A 27,694-nucleotide genomic window follows, 5' to 3' on the forward strand; every position below is an offset into this window, starting at 1 on the left:
AGCGCAGAGTCGTATTCTGGCTTTATGGGTATTCCTATTTGAAATCTTGGGAAAACTAGGAAGTGTGACTGATGAAAAAAAAATGATCTGCACTTGCTCACCCGACATCAGTATAGCTGCCTCATTGATCTTCTTTTCTTGCTTTTTAGTACAACAAATGCAATGGAAAATTGTTTTTTTTAATGTTTGAACTTTCTTTTAAATTACTTTGTTTTGTGTAAAAGTCTTATCTGTTTTCAGATGTGAGTCAAAACACAATAAAAAAAACAAAAAAAACTGGCTCTACCACTTAGCAAAATGTAAAAGGAAAATAGCTTGAGTCCTCTGCACTCTTGGTTCTTCACAAAGGATATCTCTGGTTGTCCCAGGAATCCCTCTTGGGTCTGGATCCAATGATTAGAAGTAAATAGCAATTCTACTCAAAGAAAACCGTTCTTGTCAGTCTATCAAAAGTTCCCAAAAGTTTGAACAAAAAGTCTCAAGTTCCTAGAAAAACAAAACGTTCACATTTCTTTAGGTGGAGGGATATTTCCATGATCCCTTTCCACCAACTTGGTTGATCTTTCTCTCCACTTCGCCCAACTGTTGGGTGCCTCCATGCTCCCATGATATCTGCTTTTCACTCTGCATATCGTGCCTCTGTAGCTCCTTTCGGGTCCCCTTTACCCAATGTCTCACTTAGTTCTTTAGGGTTCCTATGACCGCTCTCTGCTTCTGGCTCTCTTCGTTTTCTCAGTTCCTGTGACCCTACTCAAGTTTTATGCTGCTCAGGTTTCTCAGGCTCCCGTAACCCATCTCATGGTCTCTTACGCTCTCAACTCTCAGGTCCGTGTGACTCTTTGATGGGACTTGGATAGTACTTCCATATTTCCCACTCGTTCACTCTTCTCCTCCCTCCAACCGGGGCTACCCGCGTCCCTGCTGTGTTGTGGTGGTTGCTCCAGTGAGGGTCTGTCTCATAATCAATGGCATTGTTCTCCACGGCTTGATGCTCTTTCTCGTTGGATTTTAGCAGTCTTTGCATTCCATTCATCTCTGCTCTCTCACTCTTGTTGGCTCTTGGTCTGAGAGCTGAGAACCCAGTCCTCCGTTCATCCCTGAACTTGGCGTCTGCATGCTCTGGGTTCAACATGTCCTGTATGTGGTTGCGTCTCCAGGTCTGTTTTGATTCACTCAGCCTCTGCCTCTCAGGCCCTGTGCACTTCCTTGTCTAGTGGATGGCATCTCCCTTGGGTGTCCACATCCTTCCACCCTGTAGCCTGCTCTTCTGGTCTGTGAGGCTCCACCCCTTGCCGATGTTCTCACGTCTGAGTCTCAACTCGTCATTGAGTTTCTCTTCCTCAATTAAAGGGTTGTTGGCACTTTATCCTACTACAGTATTCAAAAGGGGCATATTGTTCAGCACACGTTGTCAAGAATATGGAAAGATCATCATTACCTTGAGCCAAACTCATAGCTGTATTGTCAGTATTTCTTACTCCTATGTAGGTAGATAATGCCTTGGGTATAGGGAGTTCCCCATGGGAATAGAACTCCTTGTCCCCTAAAGAGGAGACACTCCCAGTGAGGTCCTGCTTTCCCACACTTCTAGGGAGGGTTTTTCTGAGCAGGCTTGCTTCCCTAGCCTCAAAGGGGGTGGCTTCCCCTAGGGAAGAAGGGACAAAGTCTCTAGCTTTGTCACAACATCCAAGACTGGATCAATGTCAGGAAGGTCTTGAGCCTGTGGATGTCTTTGATGGAGGAGATTTTAAGGTAGAGCTGTGGGTCATCTCCCTCTTGGTCAATGTGAATGTTGTGTGGAGCCGAAGGGTTCTGAGCACCTCCATGTAAAGATTGAAGATCAAGGTGGAGAAGATGGATCCTTGAGGGACTCCACAGGTCATTGGTTGAGCTGGTGATTTGAAGGGATTCATTTGCATGTATTGGTGGCTGCTAGAGAGGTAGGATATTAACCAGCTGATAATGGTCTTCCTGATCCCCATGGGGCAATGTAGAATGTCAGTGAGTGCCTGGTGGTCTACTGTGTCGACCGTGGCTGTGAGGTCAAGTAAAACTAAAAGACAAGAATAGTCATCATCGAGGATATTAAGGGCATCATTGATCACCTTGATGTAAGCTGTTTCATTGCTGCATTATGTGAAATTAAAGTAAAATATCACTTTTGATTTCAAAATCAATAGTTTGTTTTTATCTTAGAAATACTCATTTTTATTTCTAATTGCAGGTTCTCTTCTTGCTGTTGTGGTGATTTCGTGTGTGCTCGGCAGTCTGTTACTTATTTTGGCGATTTCTCTTTTGATTGCATGTTACCGGTAAGTCCTTTTTGAGTTTACATGACGTACATCTACAGGCCTCATTATGAGTTTGGCAGTATTTTCTCTAAACATACCGGCAAACACATTTACTGCTACTGCATGTAGTAAGCATGCAGTAACTGGAACGGACTGCATGATAAAGGCTTGCTGACGCTTCAGTTATTCCCCATTTTGGAGTCACAAAGGACTCCATTGGGGCCAGGCGTTGTTAAAACATGCAGCAATACCAAATGGGTAATACTGCATGCATATACGCTTCGGTGTGGGGATAATTTCCTCCCCACAAAAGATGGCAGAAAATATGAGTTTCACTTTTGAAACTCAGAATGTAGTGGAATAGTAAACAACAATGTTCTAAGATACTGCCATCAAAATTGTGGTGAGGCCGTCTGAGTTTCTTGAATAAATGTTTTAAAGGCGGGTGCTCAGGTGTGTGCTATATATTTCTATCTCTATATCCACTGTCACCGCTTACTCTACCTACACATAGAATGCTGGAAAGAGGGCTGTCAATCAGATTTCCAAAAACCTTTAAACCACACAGAGTGGCTCATTATGGGGGTGCTGGTAAAACCCACTGGTAGTCAGCAGGTTACCGGCAATCCTGTAAAACCCTTATCTTCGCCTGATATCCCAGTGCCACTGCGATATCACAAGCAGTGGCGGTAATGGTTAATCCCCATTTCCATCGAGTCCCATAGGATTCCATGGAAATGGGGTCACTGAAACACCAGCACCGTTGCTAACGGTGCCAGTGCTTCAGTGAGAGGCATGACGGTAAGGGCCTGAAAACCCGGCAGGTCAGGCCTGCCGGGAGATCCGTGGCCCCTACCGTCATTCTTGTAGTATGGCGGTCAGGAAAGGGTGCCGGTAGCAACATACCGGCACCCTTTCCAGACCGCCATACTTGGAATGAGGGCCAGTGTCTCATCAGAACTTTGGCAGCAGATTAGTGGTAAATCCACTGATTTGCCACCCATTACCACCACTCGGTCCAGTGGAATTGCCATGTGATTATCTGCGGTCATATGCCGATGTAAATCCCTATTTTTGGGGTCCATAGATCTCCATGGGGAATTTTTGCAAATATATAGTGAGTGGTAATACCGCATAGTAAATTGGATGATTTTTGGCCTTACAGTGAAGGATTTACCTCCATCATAGTGCTGGAGGTAAATCCTCCACTTCAAGGTCAAACTTGAAACGCAGTGGTGCGGTAAAAGCAGCTGAACTTCTGTTACTGCCAAAAAAACAGAATTACTGCCACTTTGTTACCACACCACAGAACCCCATATAAGACCCACAGTATAAACAGTTGCACTGTTTTCAAGTAACTTCTCTACAAGATAGTTGAATAACATTGCTTTTGCTTCGCAACCTCTAATAATAATTTTTTGGAACTCCTAATCCTTTTCCGCATTCTGTAAATGTTTAGAAAAGTCATGCACCGGTTTGCTTCTCAGTAATCTGTGGCAAGAACATATACGGTGCCATATGGCCCCACCATTATTACTGGACTCGAATTTTGTGCTCAAATTGTTCAACCCCAGGTCTAAATCAATCGTATACGATGATTTACAATGGAAAATGTTAATAGATATTTCAAAGCAAGTCAAGTGTGGGTATTAAAGGCCCACAGCGGTTTAAGGGCATCAGATTGTGGTTGCACCAAACCTAAGGCAAGCACTTAAAGATTGAGAAGGGTCCTCCTGGGGCCAGATTATCCAGTATGTTCCCCAAAGCAAAAACATCAGAAAATACTTAAAATAATATGGAATGGAGGAAACAGGTTTTGCTACAATCCGTATTATCAAAAAAGGTATGCACTAGGGCAATAATAAATCGGACTGTTTTCAGATCCTAAAAAAATGTGTTTACTAGATAAATGTTCATGTTACGCAGTGTAAGGGTGCAGGAGTACGAGACCGACACAAGGGTGGCATGCTGTTAACTAAATACTTTTATTTGTGAAAAAATAAAGAGAAAACCTATCTATCCCTATGACTAAGAGGGGTTTTCCTGCCTCAACTAAAACTAAGGAATCTGTCAGAATGTCCAAGAACTAAAAGAGTCCACCGCCCTGTATCAAACACCTATTTCCAACTCTTACAACTAAACTAAAAGAGGGTTGCTGTCCTCTTGGTCCAGAAGAATGACTCCCTTCTTCTGAACAGGCACAGATCCATATATCATAGAAACTGGTTCCTGAGGGAATGGGTCCCTTCCCTAGGTCGCAATCCTTTTTCAAAGGTTAAAGAAAAGTTCCAAATTAGCAAAAAGTTATCTGATTCAGAAAGAAACAACTCAAACTCCTGGTATCAAGAGAATGGATTCCTTCTCTTGGCTCTTTTTGCAATGTTAAGAGAGTTCCTCCCTTCTGTTGGCTTTTCACAATATTCACAAACACACCAGCAGGAATGACTCCCTTCACCTCGTTCTCTGTCGGCTCCTTGCAATGTCAAGAGAATGCCTCCCTCCTCGTGGCTTTCCTGACTCTCTCCAGGTTTCTTGCAATGCCTTGAGAATGCCTCTCTACTCTTGTCTTTGTGTTCACAAATACACCATGGGGGAAAACTCCCTTACCGGGTTCTCTCTCATCTCCTTGCACTGCCAAGAGTATGTCTCCCTCCTCGTGGCTTTCCTGACTCTCTCCAGGTTTCTTGCAATGCCTTGAGAATGCCTCTCTACTCTCGTCTTTGTGTTCACAAATACACCAGGGGGGAAAACTACCTTACTGGGTTCTCTCTCATCTCCTTGCACTGCCAAGAGAATGCCTCCCTTCTCGTGGCTTTCCTGGCTCTTTTGACTCCCTTCTCTTCACCCTTTTCAGGCTTTACAAGGCAATTTTCAATGCCATGGGGGGGTGCCTCCCGTACTCTGGCCTTTCTCAGGTTTCGTAAGACAGTTTGCAATACAAAGGGGAATGTTTCCCTTCCCCTGGTCTTTCTCTCACTATCGTTATCTTCTCCCCACCGTCGGCTTGACTCCCAGTCTTGTGGGTACGGGTCCCAGACCTGTGTGATTCTCTGTTGGTAGTGTGGCAGACCTGTTTCACTATCCTGCCAGGTACTGAAACCTTTCTTACTTCTTTCTGGCAGACCTGTTTCACTATCCTGCTAAGTACTGCGACTATGAAAAAGACTGATGATCTTCTTTATTGGGTATGGGTCAAAGACCCGTCTTTCTCGGTTTCTTTCTTGGGGGGTTCGGGAAATTGACTTTGTTCCCACAGATTTCTTTTCTTCCCCTGTTTGACTGGGTCACGGTACCCCACGGCTCCCTTCTGCCCCTACCAACTATACCGGTCACTCCTGTACCTTTAGCACCCCTTCCGGTAGGTTTTGGTCAGTCTCGGGGTCTTTCTACTTCGGTTTTGGGACGGAGGTCTCCCTTGCTACCCCTGTGGTCTCCCTGGCTAACCCTAAAAAAATAAATGAAAACAAATGTATGTATTATTTCTTTTTTAAATGGGGTTGCTGGGCTGTGTTCAGCGCCATGTGGCTCTGTTTCTGGTGTGGCTGGCTTTCTTGGTCAGGCCTCTTAAAATACAGTGGGTTCCACGAGTGTAACATTTTGAGCAATGACCCTAAATAAGAAAGAATAGGAATAACAAATAATTTGTCTTTCTGGAATTCTATACAATAATTGCTAGACTCATTAAAGGCACACGTGAGGGCGTCAGTCACTGATTTAGTCTGTTCTTAAACACCTTAAATTCACAATGCAGACAAAAACTTCAAAAAACCATTTAGAGTAGAATAAGAATACATTTCGAACTATGTATTTTGCTTTTCGCAATTTGCAGTTCTAGCATGTTTTTTTCTGCCGTTGTCTCTGTTACGATCATCACAAGACATTCCATTTTGGTGTCCTCGGTCACTTGACAAAACCCTTGTGCCTAAAAAAGTGTGTACAGTGTAGAAATGTTTGACCATGATATTATATGATATGATATTTATAACGCGCTTAATACCCAGAGGTTTCTAAGCGCAGACCCGGGGATCGAACCTGTGTTGCTCCATGTAGTCTTGCTTCCAAGGCGAGCATGTTGCCCCTGAGCTATCCTCCCGAGACCATAGCACATAAAGTGGCCCTTGATTTCGTTGTGCCACAGTTCATGCTTTGTTGTAATGTGTCTATCTTTCCTATCTCCATGGCATGCTGTTCAGGAGGTTTGTTTGCATGTATGAGGTAATGAGTGCCCAGAGTACGGGATGCCATGTGAGTGCTCTGTTTTCCCTGCGCTACTCTAAATTCTTTAATACACAGTTATGAACCCTCCTAATGGTATGTATTTTTCCAGCCTTTGAAGCCTGAAAAGTAAATCCACACAGGATTGACATGTGGGCAACTTTACACCAGACCTGCAGATGAACTGGCATGATGTTCAATCTCAGTTACCGGTTTAATGGTATCCACTACAGAGTGTAATTTTACTTTCTGACTTTGAGAACATTCAGAGATGTAATTGCTAATTGTACCAGACGGTAGCTATAGCCGGTAAGATAGCTCAGTGGGTTGGGTGCTCGGTGCTCATATGAGTGTGTGATCTGCAGGTTCGAATCCCAGCAAGGCCAACTCAGCTTTTCACACTTCCGAGGTTAATAAATGAGTACCAACACAGGTTGGTTGATATTGTATGTATATGTGTTCTATATAAAGAGCCTAAGTGTAAATGCTATATAATAACACATCATTATCATTTGGCCTTCTACATCTGCTTTCGTTCAGTCATTTGATAATATGGGCCTATACACACTGATATTAACGATTCATATGGTGATCCATTCTTGTATGAAATGTATATTACATTGCGGAGATATCGTGACCATATTTTTAGTAGTGTACTTAGGAACAATGCTATATGATTCCACTTCCTGTTTTGTCAAGGGGGAAAGGTAGTGTTCCATCGCTTCCATTGATGTCACTTCGTGTGGGGTGAAATGACATCACTTCCTTTGATGTCATCAGAGATCAAGGGTCATGTGATGTCACTTCCGCTACCCCTGGCATTTTGGTGAAATGACGTCCCTGGACGTTCCAGTGTTGGGTGTTGCCTTATTTTTTTTTTCATGCAGCGTGCAGTTGGACAAAAGGTGGGAAGTTGGTTGTGGCGCTGAACGGATTAAGGTTGTGTAAGGGATGGGGAGGATGAGGAAAAGCAGGTCCAAAATTCACCATAGGGCTAGACTTTGTCGATTCCTAATTTTAGTAACGCACAAGATTGTTTCAGTCAGCTAAACAGGTATAAACTGTGAAGTGCAGATTGGAAGCAGGTCCACGTGAATTTTCCTTCGTGGGGAAGACTTTCCCACACCAGAGGTTTTTAAGTATCTTCTGAATTTCAAGTGATTGGGGAGAGGTCTGAGATTGGTGAGGCGGGCATTCCACTGTTCAGGTCCTGCCACTGTGAGCATCATTCTCCCCACTTTCCTCTTTATGTAAGAGGCGCAGCAGAGGTTATTTTATGTGATTGATCTCTAGATTCTAGCTGGGGTGTGTTTAGTGAGACGTTTGGTGATCTACTTGGACCAGAGGTCTAGGCTGCTCATTTTACAATGCGGACAGAGGACCCTGAAGTCTACCCCGTAATAGTTGAGAAGCCATTGCATGCTTTTCAGGCATCCTGTGATGTGGTCAGCGCTTCATGCTGCTCTGCCATAGACTTCCTGCAAGCGGGAAGTTTCTTTTTTGGTGAGGCTCAGTAGTAGGCCTTTGAAGTTGGAAACTCTGGGCATGATCAGGGCCTGTACCAGCAGAATCTTGTTGTTGATCAGTGATGATGCGAAGATCTTCTATAGCAGGCTATAGGGCTCCTCATGGGATGGCCGATCTGGTTTTAAATTGCTGATATCTATGTGTACCGGTACTTTACCGGACTGGCCAACCACAAGTTTGCCGGTAGGGGGTCTGATCTACAAGCAGGCCTGACCTGCCGTTAGTTCACGCCCCTACTGACATAGAATTTCTGGAATTACCAGCACTGGTGCTAATTCCCGCAACCCGATCCCATGGAGTCCTATGGAATTGGGAGTTACCAGGGTCTCCACTGCCCATAATATCCAGGTAATCCCAGGATATCGGGCAGCGGAGATGGTACGGTAGTTCCCCAGTATCTCGCCGGATTTACCGGTGGGATACCGACAAACTCATAATAACTCCTATGAGTGAGGTGCCCGCTAGTCACCTTGGAAGAGATGTTTTGTGAAGTTGTTGTTCGCAGGTGAACCCCAAGTTCTTTACTTTTCCACCAGAATTGGTGGTTGGCTGAGCCTGAGGTTTACTTAGCCTTTTGATAGTCTTCCAATGTTTTACATTTAGTTAATATACGTGTGCACCTCAGCAATAAACATATGCATTTTGGCCAACTATCGAAAGGAAAGCGATCCAGTGAATCGATTTGAAGGCGGTTGCCACATATTCCTACCTCAAGGGCTTCCATCCAGACTGAGGGGCCCACGCAAGTCGGTGGTTTCTTTAAACAGTTGATCTCACAGGCCCACCACTGGTTTCAGTCATCGTTACCGATCATCTTCCTCATTGTTTGCATAAAATGGCACCGCCGTCATTGTTATTGAAACTATTTGATCATGTATGTGTCTCTATGTTTAGCGGATCCACCTGTGGTATTCACATATGCCAATGTGATATCATATGGTAGTTATCTAGAAATTGTTCTTTATCCAGAGTGCTTCTTATTTTGTAGAAGAAATGCAGGTAAATCCTGGCATCAGTAGAGGAGTGAGTATCACATGATAGCTTGTTCCCTGGATTATTGAAGTACTGAAAAAACCATAATCATATAGAGCAAGTCCCATAAATGGGGTGGGATGCATACAAACTGGAAATGAAATACATGTTTTCATTTTATGCAGGTCCAAGGAAGTACAAAAAGAATCCTATGAACATGAGACCTACCTGATGTGGCCAAAGCGCGACGTTCCAAAACTCCCTCGAGTAACTATGAATCGCGATTCAGCGGCACTGGAGTATGGCAGCAAGAACATCCTCATGGAGAACGACATAAGCAATGGCAATACGGTACACTTTGAAAATTGTCATCCCTTAAACTATGACATGAAGTAATAGAATGAGATGCTACAGTGCCTGCTGAGGTGCGGCTGCTGTGGCTGGTTCGTGGTCATTTGAGCATGGTTGTTTGACTGTGAGCTGCAGCATTGGCATGCAGCCGCAGAGAGGACAGCCCACTGCATGGCTGCTTGCTTTCAGGGGAGGACGAGGGTGACCCTTGTAGAACACTGTGGGATCACACACTCCTTGCTCTCCTTCTGCATGGACTGCCCCATTCGATACCCTTACCCTGTGAAAGTGCCTCTACCTTGCTCCCACAACTGATTATCCTTATCTTGGCATAACTTCCACCTCCCCTTCCTTCTCCACTCGTCTCCCATTAGCCTTACAGACCCAGGTACTTATCCTGCTCCCAATAACTGCGTTTGTCGCCACCCTATCACAACTCCAGTTACTGTATCCCTTTTTCTAGCCTGTGACGCTCACTCTCTATTGCAGTGCCATTAGACGCATAGCCCGCTTCCTCACACTGCCTGTGATTGTGCCCTGTGGAAGGTGCACAATCCTAGCCCACTCCCTCACTCTGCCTGTGATTGTGTCCTGTTGAAGGGTCACTAAATCAGCAAAGCACAAACCTAGCCCGCTTCCTCGATCTGCCTGTGATTGTGTCCTGTGGAAGGGTCACTAAATCAGCACAGCACAAACCTAGCCCGCTTCCTCACTCTGCCTGTGATTGTGTCCTGTGGAAGGGTCACTAAATCAGCACAGCACATCCCTAGCCCGCTTCCTCAGTCTGCCTGTGATTGTGACCTGTGGAAGGGTCACTAAATCAGCACAGCACATCCCTAGCCTGCTTTCTCATTCTGCCTGTGATTGTGTCCTGTGGAAGGGTCACAAAATCAGCACAGCACAAACCTAGCCCGCTTCCTCACTCTGCCTGTGATTGTGTCCTGTGGAAGGGTCACAAAATCAGCACAGCACAAATCTAGCCTGCTTCCTCACTCTGCCTGTGATTGTGTCCTGTGGAAGGGTCACTAAATCAGCACAGCACAAACCTAGCCCGCTTCCTCACTCTGCCTGTGATTGTGTCCTGTGGAAGGGTCACTAAATCAGCACAGCACATCCCTAGCCCGCTTCCTCAGTCTGCCTGTGATTGTGACCTGTGGAAGGGTCACTAAATCAGCACAGCACATCCCTAGCCTGCTTTCTCATTCTGCCTGTGATTGTGTCCTGTGGAAGGATCACTAAATCAGCACAGCACAAACCTTGGCCCACTCCCTCACTCTGCCTGTGATTGTGTCCTGTGGAAGGGTCACTAAATCAGCACAGCACAAACCTAGCCCGCTTCCTCACTCTGCCTGTGATTGTGTCCTGTGGAAGGGTCACTAAATCAGCACAGCACATCCCTAGCCCGCTTCCTCAGTCTGCCTGTGATTGTGACCTGTGGAAGGGTCACTAAATCAGCACAGCACATCCCTAGCCTGCTTTCTCATTCTGCCTGTGATTGTGTCCTGTGGAAGGGTCACTAAATCAGCACAGCACAAACCTTGGCCCACTCCCTCACTCTGCCTGTAATTGTGTCCTATGGAAAGGTACCACACATTAACTCACCCTGAAACAGATGCATAGCAATACTAATGATACTAGTACTAATAATATAATAATGCTAATAATATCACATTTTTTATAGTGCTTCATGTCAGATTACTCCTGCTTCTAAGCGCTGTAATGTTGGTTATGCCTACTACCACAGCAGGACGTTGCCTTGTCTACCCTTTTCTCCTGTGCAGTTGTCCATGGCATGAAATGTTAACAGCAGGGCTCAAGTCGAGGGTACACGCCGGGGGACGGAGTTCCCCCACTTTATTCAGAGGGTGGACTCAGTCCCCCCAGCTAAAAGAGAAACATTACTTTGGATGTCCTCTTTGAATTTATGATAAAACAGACCTTGGGGATTAAACCGCACTAGTCAGGTTTGTAGGCCGAACACTTCACCACTGCACTATATACAGTGCTTAATTTGTAAAAAAATAAGTGCCAGTGCCCAAAAACTATTGGCCCCATAATGCTGGCCGCGGTGCCCAGTGTGGGCTCGGCGCCACCCTCAGCACAGGCGCGGTGTCGCACTCAGCGTGGGCACAGCGCCGTCCAGAGCACGGGTGCGCCTGCCACGCTAGTTCAGTGCTAGACCTACCTAGATCGGCCCACCACCAGCCCATTACACTGCTGCTGCTCCATGTCACATGTTTGGTGCTGCAGCAACTGCTGGCACAGGCTAGTAGCAAATACGCAACTAAGGCATGCTCCTCCTGTAACTGCACCTCGATGCCCCCGGGCTGTGTGAGTGCTTTAAAAATGCAAATAAATAAAAAAGCATTCTGTTTCAGTCACTGTTGCACTGTATTTGTCTTTACCCCTTCTGCCCCATCTGGCAGTCTGTTAAATACACCAAGTATTGTTACTCGGTTACCTCCAGGAAGAGCACCCTCCCCTCAGCCCGTTCTTCAGTCACCTCATCCAGGTGTTTTGTGTAATTAATTTACTTTCAAGCCCTTATCAGTCATCACAACTCATAAATGCATCCCCCTTCACCCTTCCTTCAAGCATGAGCATGGTGTTGTATTACTTGGAAAAAGTCATTTCTGCAAGACATTGGCCCTCATTCCGAGGTTGGTGGTAGTCATGGTGCTATTAGCGCCATGACTAGCACCAATACCGGTACCGCCACCGACGTGGTGGTATGGGGACTTACTGGTCCGTTCCGCCCTTAGCGGGACCGGTAAGTCCCCATTTGAAATGCCATTCCCCATTCCCATTTGAGCCCCCAACGGTACCGCATTGACCCCGATATCCCTTTGCGGGTACCGTCCTTAACGCCTGCTAAAACCAGGCGTTAAGGAAGTACCCACAAAGGGACGTTGGAATAGGGCGCAAATCGATTACCAGCACCGGTGTCATTACCAGTGCCCGGTATCCCTTTGCGCCTGTGTCATAATGACCCCCATTGTTGTGAAATCAACGGCCTGTGCTACTTCTGTTTTAGGGCCTCTTTCCTCCTTAACACATATTAAAAAATTAAATATGTTTTGTCACCCAAATTCAGGAGCTAAAGGAGAGTGCATAGTCGGATATCTCCTTCCCACTGACATGTTCTTGACATACTTCACTAAACTGCGGGGTGTAACAGACACCCACCTCCCTATCTGAGGATTCCTATATGAGGATTGCATGTGCTCTCATTCAGAGCACATGCTCTGAGTGTATTGTACCCAAGTTAAGGGGCCACATCTGGTGTATAAACCGCACATCACGTGAGAAAACATGCGCTGGAATTATGTAAAAAAATGACAGCAAAATACGGTTGAGAATTATGCACGCATACTCAACTAGTGCTTTTATTTATGACGACAGATTAGTGGGCATGTGCACCATGTTAATCCCTGTCTAGTTTCCATGTGTGTATCTTTAAGATGAAATAGCATTTCAGAAGTTCGTCTTTGCATGGACTTTTCTCGCGAAGTGCAGCTGGTTCGGTTTCGGCCCAATACGTGCACCGTTCCGGGTCCCCTCGCTGAAGCTCGTTTGTGAACTAATGAGGCCGATAACATTAAACGGAAGAACGGAAACACCCAGGCAAAAATTCACAGTTCATGTTTTGCTTAGATGAATGCTACCCAGGGTCGGACTGAGGCATATAATTGTCTCGAGTCGGGCTCGGCACCAATGAAAAAGTGGCCAAAGTTGCAAATGACAATTCATTCCTTTTGTGACAGACACTTGTGGGACCACGTTGCCGCCCGTCCCCCTCCCGGTCCTGGGCTTTGCCCTGCCTGGCCTCAATCACTTAGGCTACCTTCCGTGGGGCCACCACCGCCACGGCCATGCTGAGCCTGATGATGACAAAAATAGTAGCGAAGTGATGGGCCACAGCCGCCACTCAAAATAAGTTATCTCTTTTAAAACCTACTTTCTGTGGGGCTGGGCCCCGGCCACTAGCCCCACAAATGAAAAAGCAGGCAGAGGGGGCTCCAGGAAGCAACTAGGCCGCACCACGCAGTGCAGCAGGGCAGGGTCTCTCTCTCACAAGTCAAGACCGCCTCCTGTGGCAACAACAACACGCCACCATGTAATTTCACTGGCTCAGAAGAACAGCCAATGACAACTGCACATTCTGTGTTGCTATACAGAAAGTATCAAATACTGCATAGTAACAACAGAATGGTAGTTTTCATTGGCTGTTGTTTGTAACAGTGTGTTGTTCATTGCTATTGCTGGCTCCTCCCAGGCCCAGCCAGCCATGGCCTGCAACCTGCAAGCAAGAGAGGGATCGAGATCAGAATGACAAATCCCAATGATTTATAATCGAAGCAAAGCGAAGTGGAAGAACAAACAAAGGAATTGCACGGGCGCTGGCCCTGAATGAGTTCCGGTGCCCAAAAAAGAGTGCCGGTGTTGGGCACTGCCAACCACCCCCACAAATTAAGCACTGACTATATAACATGATCAAAAATAACAAACAACTAAAGGTGAAATATCTCATTTCGGTACTGCAAGTCCTGGGGAAAACATTTGTATTGGTTCTTGCAGTTTAAAACATGCACGCATTTTAATGTTTTCAAAACCACTATTAGAAGAAAATATCCTGTCTTGGTTTTGTGTGTGTGTTGATTTTATGAAAGGCAATTGCCATTCGTCCTGTGCAATTTGGGTGGTTATACAAAGGCAATTTAATGAAAGGCGCATATTTCACCTTGATATGCTTGATATGCTAATTTCTGGAGAAGTCACATCCCATCGCGTTTGTTGATGAGTCCCCCCACTTTAATTTTTAGGACTTGACCCCTGGTTAACAGTGTGCATAGCTACTTGTGACATGTACAGTAAGAATTGAAAAGGGGTACATTGAAGGCAGTGGCCTTGCCGGAATTAAATTTAGGAGGGGCACAGATGGGGCCACAGACAAAAGTAGGGGGCCACAGACAAAAGTAGGGGAGGCTGCCTATAAAAGGGCAATGTGTAACGTCAGAAGCACTCCAGCAGAGAATCTTTTGTCCACAGCAACTACCACACCCCATTGCACCTCCCCTCCCATTAGAATGTAGGCACTAAACCGTTAAATCACTAATGACCCATCAGCGGTTGTGTGGCTACATTCTGATTGGAGGGACTGCTCTTGGCTGCAGGGGGAACTTAGCAGCTCTTGAATGATGCGCGGCAGCATTGATTGTAGCCCTGTGCGGGTGCTGTGCGGGCAGACACAGCACTGTAGACAGAACAGAGAATGTAGCCAGGCTGGGGTGGGGTGGGACTGGGAGGCACAAGGGGAGGCCCCAGGATATCAGAGGACGGGCCTGTGCCCCTCCCTAGCGACGCCACTGATTGAAAGATTATAGGGATCTGGATATATTGGCTGACCCTGGAGGTGCTGAGTACAGAACGTCCACTCCTCTAACACCACTAACTGGCTGGCCTTCTGGCTTCTGCTGCTGCAGGCAAAGCACAGCTCCTTGGGTTTGCCTACCACGGCCACGAGTTTCCCCGCTGATGCGCCTGACTTCCTAACTCCTGCCAGTGAGCAATCTTTGCTTTTTCAGATGCTTCACGTGTCGGTGTGCCTGAAGATGGTTTGTCATGTGGCGGTGGAGTGTGTTTACCAAAAGTCCCTCTGCTTGATTAGATTATATGACGGCATTAGCAAACCTTGCATAGGAGAAGCATCTCGGGAGCCAGAGGCGTTGCTGGGGGGGGTTAGGGGGCAATAGCCCCGGGTCTTTTGGTTATAGCCCCGGATAGAAGCTCAGGGGCTACAACCAAATGGCTAGCTAGCCCCGAGTCCCGACAGCCCTGACATTAGCGTAGCCCCGGATCTTGTTCAGACCTAGCAACACCCCTGTCGACGGGACCAAAGGTAATTCTTCCTGGCTGACAAGTGTGATTACAAAAGGGGAAAACTAGGAGTACTTGTCCATTTTAGAAACGAGTGGTGTATTACAGTTTCCCTCTATCCGAGATACACAACGTCCTTTTGAGTTGATTATGCAAAGGCCAACCTGCTCCTCTCTATCCACTGGGCAGGACACAGGTCCAACGTGGGCCAACCCTTCACTGCATCACTTTGCTTCTGAGGCTTCATTGTTAAAAACATTCTTGTGAAAACAGTCGGTCACCTCGTACACTCAGCAATTCTACCCTTGCCCCAATGTTTGAGAGCTTTGTCTCTCACCCCATCATGATGTATTGCTCTGCCTTGGCCCTCAAGGGCCAATTCTGCAATCCAGCACTTAACCAAAGGTAGTTCCCCTTCAAGCTCTGCACCCCTACCCCAACCATCCATAGAGCTGCTCCTTTAGTTTTCCGAGTCTTCATCCACAGGATGATTTGGTCTTATTAACAAACTCTTCCTCTTAATAGTATGATCTCGGACCATGGCTTGGAATACACCACCATCACAAAGACCTTCTTGTCTGAGAAAAATCTGGCCTTCTGCAGAACATCTCCCCAAGAATCCATCACAAGGTCACTGCAAACAAACAAAGTTGGAGGCATTGCCAACATTGCTTCAAAATCAGTGCACTAATGCCCCCTAACACAAAACAATGTTTTCTTTCATTTGAAAACATTGCATAACTGAGTCACTTCTCCTGGGCCAAAATGGAGGACCTGGGGACCTCTGTGGGCAAGGGAAAGCCACTCGCTCAGTGTTGAACCCTCTCGAGATAGTAAATGTGGGATCCCTGAGAGCTCCCCCAGTCCTCCCTCCTCAGAGAGTAAAGAGCAAGGACCAACCAAACCAAGAACAAACTGTCAGGGGCCCCAGGAAGACAGGTGCCTACTGAGAATACCCAGAAAGGGGCAAATAGCAGTGCCCCTGGTTTAGACAGTTGGAAAAAAAATACTTCAGGGAAACAACACCCATCAGTTTAAAGGCAGCTGGTGAAAGAATGAGGCACTAGCTGAAAAACGTTGGGCTCAGTTTGTGGGCCTATCCATGGAGCGGGAGTCGCAGCTCAGAGAGCGTTGGTGGGCGAAAACCCGGCATGGATTGCAAGCTGGGCCCAGGAGAAAACACTTTGACAGCGAGGACAGATAAAGGGAGCAGTTATCAATTATCTTAGTTGCAGCAACAATATGCTCCTAATCCATCCCCAGCACTGAGATGGGTCATGAAGACAGAGCTAGATGCATTTAGAGATGCAGCAGTAGGGAGTTTCCGTATTTCGATAGGTAGGCAGTGGCCCGATGATATGATAGAGAGAGGCAGACAGGCTGGGCAGGTTGATAGCCTGTGCTACCAGTGCTGCGAGGGGGACCAAGCATATTCCTTGTGTTACATGACAGGGTGGCACCGTAGCACACAAGGACGAAGACATCAATTAAGTGTTTCACCATTCCTATTCCAAGATTTACACCCCAAAGGGCGAAGCCAATGACCCCGATATTAACAGTTACACGAACAGGATCCCGCCGGCGACTCTAGTGAGGCTAGTGCCGCGCTGTAGACGCCCATTACGATTTAAGAGATAAAAAAGGCTATCATGGAACGGGAAGGCTCCACGTACAGATGGCTTTTGCCCCGACTTTTATAAAGATTTTCGTGATATATTGGCCCCCTCACATTCTACATGTCTGGACAGAGACACTTTCGGAAGGAATCCTGACTGACACTTTACAGGAGGCCATTATTATTATTCTCCTTAAACCAGACAAGGCAGCAAAGGAATGTGGGTCGTATAGGCCATTATCTTTAATAAATATTGATGCCAAGATATAGGCTAAAGTCCTGGCATCCCGCTTATCTCCATTAATGCAACATATGGTCCACCATGACCAAGCGGGATTCATACCAGGTTGATCGATGGCATGCAGTATACGTAGGTTGTAGAATATATTGGCGCAGGTACCGCATGATTGCCGTGTGGTTGCAGTAGCCTTGGATATGCAGAAGGCTTTTGACACTGTCTCCTGGCCATTCCTATTCAGGGTGATAGTTAATTATGGGATCGGCCCCAATTTCATTTTGTGGGTAAGATTGCTATACTCACAACCATTCGCCTGGGTGTACACCAAGTCCATGATATCCCCGACTGTACAACTAGGAGGCGAGACCAGGGACTCCTGGCAGTGCAGCTCTTCCTGTTTTTGGTTTGGTGCCCTTTTTCGCCCCTATTATTCTCAATGATAATCGAACCACTAGCAGATTTAATACAAGATAGATCCAAGAAGGCCAGGATACAACTAGGCGGGAAACCCAAAATAATCTTTTTATACGGTGATGACATCCTGTTATACATCAGAAATCCAGAGGTCCACCTGACATGAATACTAGAAGCAGTGGTGGAATTTGACAAGTACTTAGGCTTTCAGCTTATTGGTAATAAATCTGAAATATTCCCACTAACAGACATCACCCAATAACCTCTGGAGAAGTCTCTCCAGTGCGCAGCTCAGGATTTCAGGTACTTGGGAATCAGAGTGGCTCGGTCAGCTTCCCTAGCATTCAATTTGAATTATAAGACGTACACAGAAAGATTCTTCGAAGATGGGGTCAGATCCCATTGTCTCTTATGGGACGAAATCAAACGTCTTTAGTTTTTTCATAATTTTCCGATGTGGCCGGGAAGGGCGTTCTTTTCCGAGTTAGCAAGAAGGTGCTCTTCCTTTCTTCTTGCCCGTCCCTATGAGAAGGGAGGACTGGCAGCCCCTGACTATATTACTTGACAGCACAGATACACTACGCCACTTACTGGTTAACTGATCACCTAAGGCACCACACGGCCATTTGAAAAAATTGCAGGGGGGGCTCCACTCCTACGATACTACTGTTAGCATGTAATGGGTACCCCTGCATGCACTGTATAGATCCGGTGGGGGGATGCATGGGATAAATTAAACAGACTCATGACAACTATGGCACCATATGATATGAATCTACCTTTAGGGGCAATGTCAGCAGTGAATCCCACTCCAGACAGATCAGTGGAGACGGACTGGGGCAGGGCTGGTATTCGGATACTGGGTGACCTGTATCTATCCAGTACTTTTATCACATTGGAAATGTTGAAGGTACATATGAGAGACACACCACTGCAACTGTTACATTACTATCGTCTTAAAGCGGCCATTGCGCCTTGGTGGCCGACTTTCCCATCCAAACCGACTCCACATCCATGCCTGACGTACATAATATCACCAGCAGCTGGCAAGACATCAATATAAGCTGGCACAAGCACTGGTTACTACGCAGGGCATAAATAACAGGACAAAGTGGGAGGGGGACCTTGGTTCTGTATTCACGGTCGCGCAGTGGGTACATATTTGCAGGTGGACGAAGTGCATATCGGTGAACTCAAAATATCATCTTATTCAATTCAAAGTACTCAATAGATTATACTATACACCTGGAAGGCGCATGAAGTTCCGCCCGGTGAAAGCCAGGAATGTCCCAGATGTCGTGCCGCAGAAGCTCACCTGATGCACATGCTCTGGGACTGCCCAGAGCTGTCCAGATACTAGGGAAATATACACCAAGCGATGGATGACATACTGGGGCGGCAGCTGGGTCTGACGGTATCTGATTGCATGCTGTGATATTCAAGGATGGATGGCCCCCCGTAGCATAAATTCCTGAGCCTGGGACTATTGCTAGCCAAAAGAGCTATTTTGGTACGCTGGACCTGGAAGAATCCGCCTACACTGTCAGACTGGTTGGATGATGTAACATGGGCAAAAAATAATGAAGAATTCTACATGACATTAATATCCAAAACAAATTCCCGAGGGACATATGGCAAGAATTCCATTGGTATCTTGCTAAATCGGCAACGTAATGACTCGAATGCGAATTAATAGTCGCAATTATATGCAATACTATGATGTATATGGGTTATACTATGATGTATATGTATACTGCTTCCTTGCCTCCCCCTGCTGTCTCCTCCTTGGCTACCTTGCCCTCTCCTCCTTCATCTTCTGGCCCCCCTCAGGCTTCTTATACACCTCTGCAGGGCGTACTTCTGATTTGTACGCCTCCCCGGAAGTCTTTCATGGACGTCAACCTTCTCAATATTGCCACTCTCAACTCTCGCTCAGCTGTCAAACACTCCTCTGACATCTGCTGCCTCCTGGAAGAACTTGACCTCAGTGTCCTCAGTCTCACCGAGACATGGTTCCCTACCAGCTCTGTCACGAGCTTTGACACTCTCCTCTCTGAAGGATACAATATCCTGTCTGCGCCCCGGTCCAACCGTTCCGGAGGGGGTGTTGCCCTGATCGTATCTGAGTGGATCCCTGACTCTGTCATTCCTACGCAGGCCTACTCATCTTTCGAATGCCTCGTCTGCAGGCTCTCTCTCTCCCAACCATTCCCTTACTGTGGCTACCCTCTATCGGCAACCTGGTCAGATCTCCTCCTTCCTCTCTGAGTGGGCGGACCTCTCCTCTTCCCTCCTAGTCTCGAGCACTCAACTCCTCCATCTTGGAGACTTTAACAACCACCTTGAAGGGTAATGTACCAAAATGTCACCCTCATTTTTGCGCCTCCGCAGTCACTGCGACTTTGGAGGTGCACAATATGAGGGCGACATTTACTGCGCCCAAGCAGAGCGGGGGTTGTGGGGGTGTCCCCCGCTCTACTTGGGCGCAGTTACAGGGGTTGTGGGGGTGTCCCCCTCTTACCATTTCGGAAAGCGGGGGACACGTATGAAAAAAAAATGGAAAAAAGAAAAGCACCCTGCCGGGACAGCTCCAACCCATGTTAGTGGGAAAAGCTGACACCGCAGGGATCGCAGAGTGCGGGCGGCACACGCAGAAGTGTGCCACCCTAAAGGCGAGTGGAGTGGGGGGTTTGGGAGGGATAATGTAGGCCAGGAGAAGCGGGCACAGTGATTGATATGATCACTGCGCTGCGCCCTAACTGGCGTCTGTATTTTCGTCCATCGCAGTTACAGGCGGCGCAGTGATCACATAGATCCCCTGGATGCTTCCTGTCCTTCCTCTGGACTCTTTTGCGACCTCTGCAACTCTCTCTCACTCTCTATCTTCCCCTCTGGCCCGACTCACTCTGCAAGGCACACTCTGGATGTTCTGATCTCTACAGACCTTCCCCTTTTTATCCCTCTCACCACGCCTCTCTCCTAGAGTGATCACTTTCTCCTTTCCTCCCAGCTCACTCTCACCACCCCTCAGGCCAAGCCAACTCCAGCACTGCACGTACCTTCTCGGGTTATCCGACCCATGAAGCGTTTGTCAATTGAGGCTTTCACCACCACTTTCTCACCCCCGTCCTCTTTTGGCTGACTCACACCCTGACACAGCCCTTTTTATGATGCACTCTACTATATCTGATACTCTTGATGTTCTTGCCCCTGTTATGAGGATCCACTTGAAGCCCAAAGTCAAGTGCAACTCCTGGTACGACTCAGACCTTGTCACCCTTAAACGCAAGTGCAGGGTGGCTGAGAGGAAATGTTGTGCTTCCTGTACATCCTCTGACAAACTGGCCTGCCGCCTGCTCCAAAGGCAATACCAGCTCTCTGTCCGCACCAAGAAGAGAGCCCTCATCCAAGCCCCCGTCCATGCATATCCAACAACTCAGCCAAACTCTTTAAAATCTGAAGGAGCTGGACAATCCTGCTGCAGTCTCTACCTCTCTAGTCCCCTCCCAGGGACTCTGCATGGCCCTGGCTTCTCATTTCATCTCTAAAACTCAGGACATCCTGTCCTCTCTCTCTTCCTCTCCTCCTTCTCCCTTCTCTTCCTCTAGCCCTTCTGGGGCCACCTCTCCATCGAGGCATAGACAGGGTAGGGCCTTAGGGGCAAGGCCCACCCAAAATCTGTAAATGCCAGCTCAGAAGCTCTGTGTAGGCATTTACAGATATTTTTGTCAGTGCAGTGGGCCCAACTACTTTAGCTTCAGGGCCCATTTGCTAGACAATCCTGGCTACGCCTCTCCACCCTCCTTCTCTGCCTTTCCCCTGTTCTCCTCAGACAAGGTTTCTAGACAAGTCCAATCTAAGAAAGTCTGTCAAAACAGGTTCTCCCCTGTTCCTCTAAAACCATCAAGGACCACATTGACACCCTGGCTCCTGCTTTGGCTGACTTCTGCAACTACTCCTTCGCCACTGGAGTCTTCCCTTCCCCCCCTTAAGCACTCCCTTGTGCACCCTCTTCTTAAGAAACCCTCAGCCGACCCCTCCTGCCCGGCTAACTACCACCCAATCTCCATTACTTCTTTCCTGGGCAAACTCCTGGAAAAGCTGTCCGTCTCCCAGCTTAATCTTCTCACTGAATCGGTTGGTTGTCTCAATGACCATCAGTCTGGCTTCAGAGCTGCCAGAAGCATTGAAACTGCTCTCCTGAACATCCGTGAAGACCTGCTCTCCAACCTTGATTCCCTGTGTCCTCATCTTACTTGATCTCTATTCTGCCTTTGACATGGTCAACCATGCCATCCTGCTCAACCGTCTCCGTGATAACCTGGGTATCACCAATCAGGCCCTGGCTTGGCTGACCTTTTTATTCTCAGATCGGCCCTCCCAGGTCCAACTTGGGTCCTTCCTCTCCTCTATCTCTACCTGTGGTGTTCCCCAGGGGTCTAACCTCTCTCCCTGACTGTTCAACCAATACCTGGCACTTCTTGCCCACCACATTGCCGCTCTGTGCCCAAACTTTCGTTGCTATGCGGATGGCACTCTGCTCATTTTCAGGCTCCCTTCCACCCCCTCTTCTCCTTCTTTCACCTCTGACTGACTGTCCGCTATCCAGGAGTGGTGTGCCGCCAATGATCTCTGCCTTAATGCCAGTTAGACTGAGATTCTCCTCATTGGCACACCTGCTCCCTCCTTTCCTGTCGCTCTCTGCTTTCTCTCCTCCTCTCCCCTGCTGATTTCCTGACTGAAACTGCACTAGTCACCTAGCTACCCTCTGATCTCTGGCCCATTTCCCCTCCCCCGCCAGTTGCACACCTGCACTGCCTCCCTGGCAACCCTTGCACTTGGGAGGCTGTTTCTGTATCCCTACGGTCCCCGACCAGCTCTTGAAACTCGATGTCTGCACTTACCCCTGCACTTGCCACAAGCTGGCTGCACTTTTACCTATTGTTTTTATTTATTTTTTACTGTTGATCATATGTATTGCACTGTCCCTACCCTTTCCGCCCGCACTTTTCCCTTCCCCCCTCCCCTGCACTTGCGCAATCTCAATGTCACCTGGCCTAGTAAAATCGTTGTCTTTGTCTTCCCTCTGTTCCCCCTCCCTTGCTTCGTCGTGCCTTGAGACACTTCTGTATAGGTGCGTTATAAATGGCATATATCAAATCATATGGGTTATACTAACAATGTGAATTGCTTTACCAGAACGGTTGTATTGCAATTCTATGAAACCTGTCAATATCTTGGGAGGATAGCTCAGGGGCAACGTGCTCGCCTTGGAAGCAAGAAGACGCAGAGCAACACAGGTTCGATCTGCTGATCCGCGCTTAGAAACCTCTAGGTATTAAGCGCATTATAAATAAGCAATTACAATTACAACCAAGTGTTAATAAATAAAGTTCTAAAAAGAAAAGTATATATATATATATAAAAAAAAGATGTGGCCATGATTACCCCGGCCTGACTTTGACATGGTTGGTGCATTTAGGGTCTGAATTAAGCTGGAGATAAAGGAGGGGAGAGCAGATACACGTGGAGATGAAGTGGACCCACGGGGCTAAGGCAAAGGCCGAGGAAGGAAGCTAAGGAGGGAATGCACCAGGAAATCAAAGTACCTGCTGCCCCAGTCACCCAATTAGTCACAATATATAAAAGGAGAGAGGAATCGCCTGACTTTGTGCGAGAGAGCATGATGATCCAGAGTAGTGAGATTGTAAGAGGAGTAGGAGGGGAAGAGCTGTGATGTTTTGGCCAGGAAAATCACCTTGGCTCAGAAACAGAATACACAAGTTGGCTCTATACAGGTAACCGCAGTGGTAGAGACCCTAGGTTAAGGCTCCAGCCTGGAGCAGGAGGCCTGCTGACGACCTGGATCCTGATACTATTAAGGGCCAGCACAGAATACTAAAGGAGATGGTAAAGCAAGTTATACCTATGTATACCCAGAAGTGGTAAAGTGAGTCATGGGCGATTTATCCACTACACTAAAATTGGTGGACAGAGCAGGGGACTGTATCCCCAGGACCAGAAAGTGAGATCAGAAAGAATGGATTGGAGCTCAAACAAGGAGGCAGTAGTTAGACAATCAGCACCACCCCAAAAGGCCTGCTAGTAAGCACGCAGGTAGGCAAAAATCATATCCGGAAGTGTCGACGTAGCGGGACGAAGGGAAGAATACCTACTCAGGTTGGCCAAAGTGGGGCACTTATGGAGGAGAAACCCCTGGGAGAGATATTGCTTTACCAAGAAAATGAAAGACCACTGTGCATAAGAGGGGTTAAAGCTTTGCAGATGGCATGGCCAAGGCATAGACACCAGACAACAACCAGGATCTTGAGGACTGGACTTAAACAAAGTTTCAGAAGTATAATGGGGCACTATAACTCCCTGAGACTGTGAGGGACTATGTTGGACATTCTCCATAGTGTAACCAATGAGGAGCATTGATTTATAGAATAAGGCAGAGGCCAGTATTTCTTTGCCCACCATACACACCATACACCATGCCTCTTACCCTGCAGAAGCTAGTCAACCTTTCCTACCTTTATTAATATTGTGAACAACTGATTCCTGGTGTTTGTGTGTTCTTTGGACTGCTTTCTGACACTTGCCACCAAACATGTCTTTAGCCAAACCTTCTCCATGATTTTAGATGTTATCTTCAGACCCCTGAAATGCAATTAAACATTCCTTGCATAACGTTCTTCTCATTTGGAAGGCGTCTGTAGCTCGTGGCCCCACAGGCCTGGTTAGTGTGGCTGCATGCTTGTCGCCTGAGAGAACACCTAAAAAATAAAGACACAGACAACTGGGCAATAAAGCATTTTATTTTAAAGAGTAGTTTTTGTTTTATTTATTTAAGTGTCCTGTATGTGTTTTGGATTGGGCCATCCAGCGCACCATGGGGCTGAATGGAATGTGTACGAAGAGAAGAGCAAAGGAACAATAGAATAGAACTCACGTGCCCAGGAATGGGCTCGGCAGGGCAGAGAAAAGAATCCAGAGAGGATTTGATTTAAAAATAGGACAGTTGACAAAGACAGTTGAGATAGAGAAGTATACAAGTCTTACTTGGGGGGGAGGGGATCGCTCCCAAGCGGCCCTCAAGGCCTAAATCCTTCCAATGGCGCTGGGTGGCATGTGAAGCCCCCCAGAGATTAAACCAAGGTGGCCGAGCTGCTATGTCAGGGGCAGCTCGGCTGTCCTGGGGCTGTGGCGGATGGTGGCCAGACCATACAGGCACAGCAGTATCCTGGGCCCTGGCAGTATGCCAGGTGCTGCCTGAGGAAAAAAGAGCAGCCCACACCAGGCCGGGTGTGAGGGACGACCCAGATCAGGCTGCCTGGCCGTGCCACCTAATGGCCCGCCCTGTGGCCAGCAAGGTGGGGCCTTCGTTGAAGTCCTCCTGGGCAGCGTATGCAGTGTCATCTGCATATAGCATCCACTGCACTGCTTCTTCACCTAATCGTGGAGCGAAATTATGCAAGGAACCAAAGGCCCTGTCCATATCTGAGATATAATGGTTGAATAGCAGGGGTGCCAACACGTAGCTCTACGTTATTTCGCCGCGGTATTTTTCATCGCGGGTTTTTTCATCGTCGTTTTGTTTTCGAAAAACTCATCTTTTTTTTTGTTTTTTAGGGGGGGTTACCCCCCAAACCCCCCTTTTTTTGTTGATTGTTTTATTCCCTTACACCCACAACCATATATTTAATTTTTTAACCCCCCCCAAAAAACAAAAAAAGATGAGTTTTTTTCGAAATAAAAACGGCGATGAAAAAACATGCGATGAAAAATACAGCGGTGAAATGTGTGTATACCCAACACGTACCCCTGCTTCAATCCTCGATTAGTGGCTATCTGCTTAGAGAGAATTCCATCTTGATTTAAATGAACAGTCACTTTCGTATCACTATAGAGGGCCCGAATAAACTACAAAAGCATAGGATGCAGTCCCCAATTTCTAAGCTTATGCCCACAATAGTGCAAGGGAGACTGAGGCAAATGCCTTTGTAAAATCAACAAAACATAAATACAATTTCCTGTCAGACTGCCTAAGAGTTTCTGCAATCAAATAGTATAGGGCACACACATTATTAATCGTGCTGTGCCCTTTCCTCAAACCAGTTTGAAACTTATTAAGCAAATGTTTTTCTTCAACCCACTATGTGAACTGCTTTAATAACAATGATCCGAATATCTTTGCTCTGGAATTTAGCATAACAAGAAGTCTGTAGTTGGATGGGTACACCCTATCACCCCTCTTGTGGACCGCCACCAGGATGGAGGCCCTCCAGCTGTTTGGTATTAGACCACTTGCCACAACTTTTTTGAAATACCTGACTTAAGATAGCAGCCCACAATTCGAGATTCTCCTTCAAAACCACATTCACAACTGTGTCAGGACCAGGGACCCTAGATTACTTAGTTTATCTATCAATTCGGAATGAACTCCACTTGGTAACCTTCTAATAACAGGTTAGTTTGTTATACAGTGTCATCCCAGTATAAAGAGGTTAGTTGCTCCAACCATGACTCTTCTGATAATGCATTAAATTCCAGGGCATTTTCATTGGAAATATACTGTCCATAATATGCCCAGAATTTCTCTTTATCATTGGTTTTTAATAATCCAACCTATATGTACAAGGATTTGTGGATGAGTTAGTGAGGGGAGGGGAGGGGGCAGAACTGCCCGAAACTGGCTGCAACCAAGTTCCTGGCGCTCTTCTTTGCGGATGACGCTGTCCTAATAGCTACGTCACTGCAGGGCTTAAAGGATTCACTTGCTGTCTTCATAAGGAAATCTAGGGAGCTGGGTCTTGGCATTAATACAGCCAAGACAAAGTCAATGGTTATTAAACCAAAAGGCGAGAAAGGGTCACCCTCCAAATTACGATTGACAAGTCATTAGAACAAGTCGAAAGTTGTGACTATCTGGGTGGGAGAATTCAGGCTAATCTAGGATGGGCCCACCAGCTAGCCAGGGCGGCACCCACATTGAATAAATATAGTGGAGCAATTTTGGCTTTTTTTAATCATCACTGGAGTGGTGCAATTTCATCTGCATTCAAACTTTATCAGAGGCAGGTTGTCTCAGCAGCTCTCAATGGCTCAGAGCTATGGTGGCATAAGAATACAGAGACTCTTTAAATAAGAGAAAATAACTTTTTTAAAAGATTGTTGCAATTACCGCCAAGTGCTCCGACTGCACTAGTGCATTTGGAATGTGGTGCACTCCCTTGAGTCTAACTACTATGTATCGGCCTGTTTCCTTTTGCGTCAGATTGTGGACTAGACCAGCCCTTGAACCGTGTAGGGAGGCACTGTTACATATTATGTCACTGGAAGGTGCGAGCGAATTGAAATGTCTTACCCACATAAAAAATGCATTATTCCACCTGAAAATGGGTGAGTTTTGGAATGACCCAGGCCGGCTTTGTGATTGGAGCTGGAATCAAATGAAGCCTCTAATAAAACAGAGAGCTAGAGAAATACTCCTTCCTGAGGCTTCAAAGTTAAGGTTGGGTGTCTGCTTATTTAGCTCAGAGACCCATAAATGGTTTCAAATCATATCTGATCAGATCAGGCCTGCCAATGCAAGATCAGTACATCTGAGGGTAAGATTAGGTATACTACCTATCGCTGCTTTTACTGCCAAATGGACGGCTCTTGGTTTTACCATATGCCCTGAGGAGTCAATATCATATCTGAGACCTGTCCTGTTGGAGTCAGGGATCAAGTCATGCCCTAGTCACGTGGACATTCTGGTCCAATCAATTACCCCCCCAATTGTGGGTGCTGTGCCTGTTTTTTGTATAGAGCATGGATCCTGAGGAGAAAAATGGTAGCACTTCAACTGGGCAATGGGCTGCGAGTATAGCTCTCCGGTTGTCCCAGTTATCCCTTCAGGATAGATGATTGCCACCTTGTTATGGTAGTGGCTATATGGTGAACTGCTGGAATATTCTTTTTAGCAGACATGCATTTTTGTTTTTATATCTTTTAGCTGTATTATTTACTTGTGCGTTTGTGATAATTGATTGTGTGATATTAATGTATTTTAAGTTTTATATAATGTGACCTGATTACTAGAAAAAAGGTTTCATGAATAATCATTCAAACAAAAATGTGCCGTTACTATTGTTCTTATTATGCCTGTGCCATCTGAGCTAATTCTTATACTTCGTATCGAGAACA

General features: G+C 46.7%; 1 protein-coding gene across 1 annotated transcript in view; it reads left to right on the forward strand.

Moving 5' to 3' along the window:
* Positions 1-27,694, forward strand: part of LOC138521324 (mucin-13-like) — a 757,642-nt gene that overhangs the window by 693,533 nt on the left and 36,415 nt on the right. Inside the window, exons 10-11 of the mRNA XM_069634079.1 lie at positions 2,225-2,312; positions 9,191-9,356. Coding sequence (XP_069490180.1) covers positions 2,225-2,312; positions 9,191-9,356 — 254 coding nt within the window. The remainder of the gene's footprint in view (positions 1-2,224; positions 2,313-9,190; positions 9,357-27,694) is intronic.

Source organism: Ambystoma mexicanum, chromosome 13, assembly GCF_040938575.1.
Source record: "Ambystoma mexicanum isolate Mex_15411 chromosome 13, UKY_AmexF1_1, whole genome shotgun sequence".
NCBI classification, from domain to species: domain Eukaryota; kingdom Metazoa; phylum Chordata; class Amphibia; order Caudata; family Ambystomatidae; genus Ambystoma; species Ambystoma mexicanum.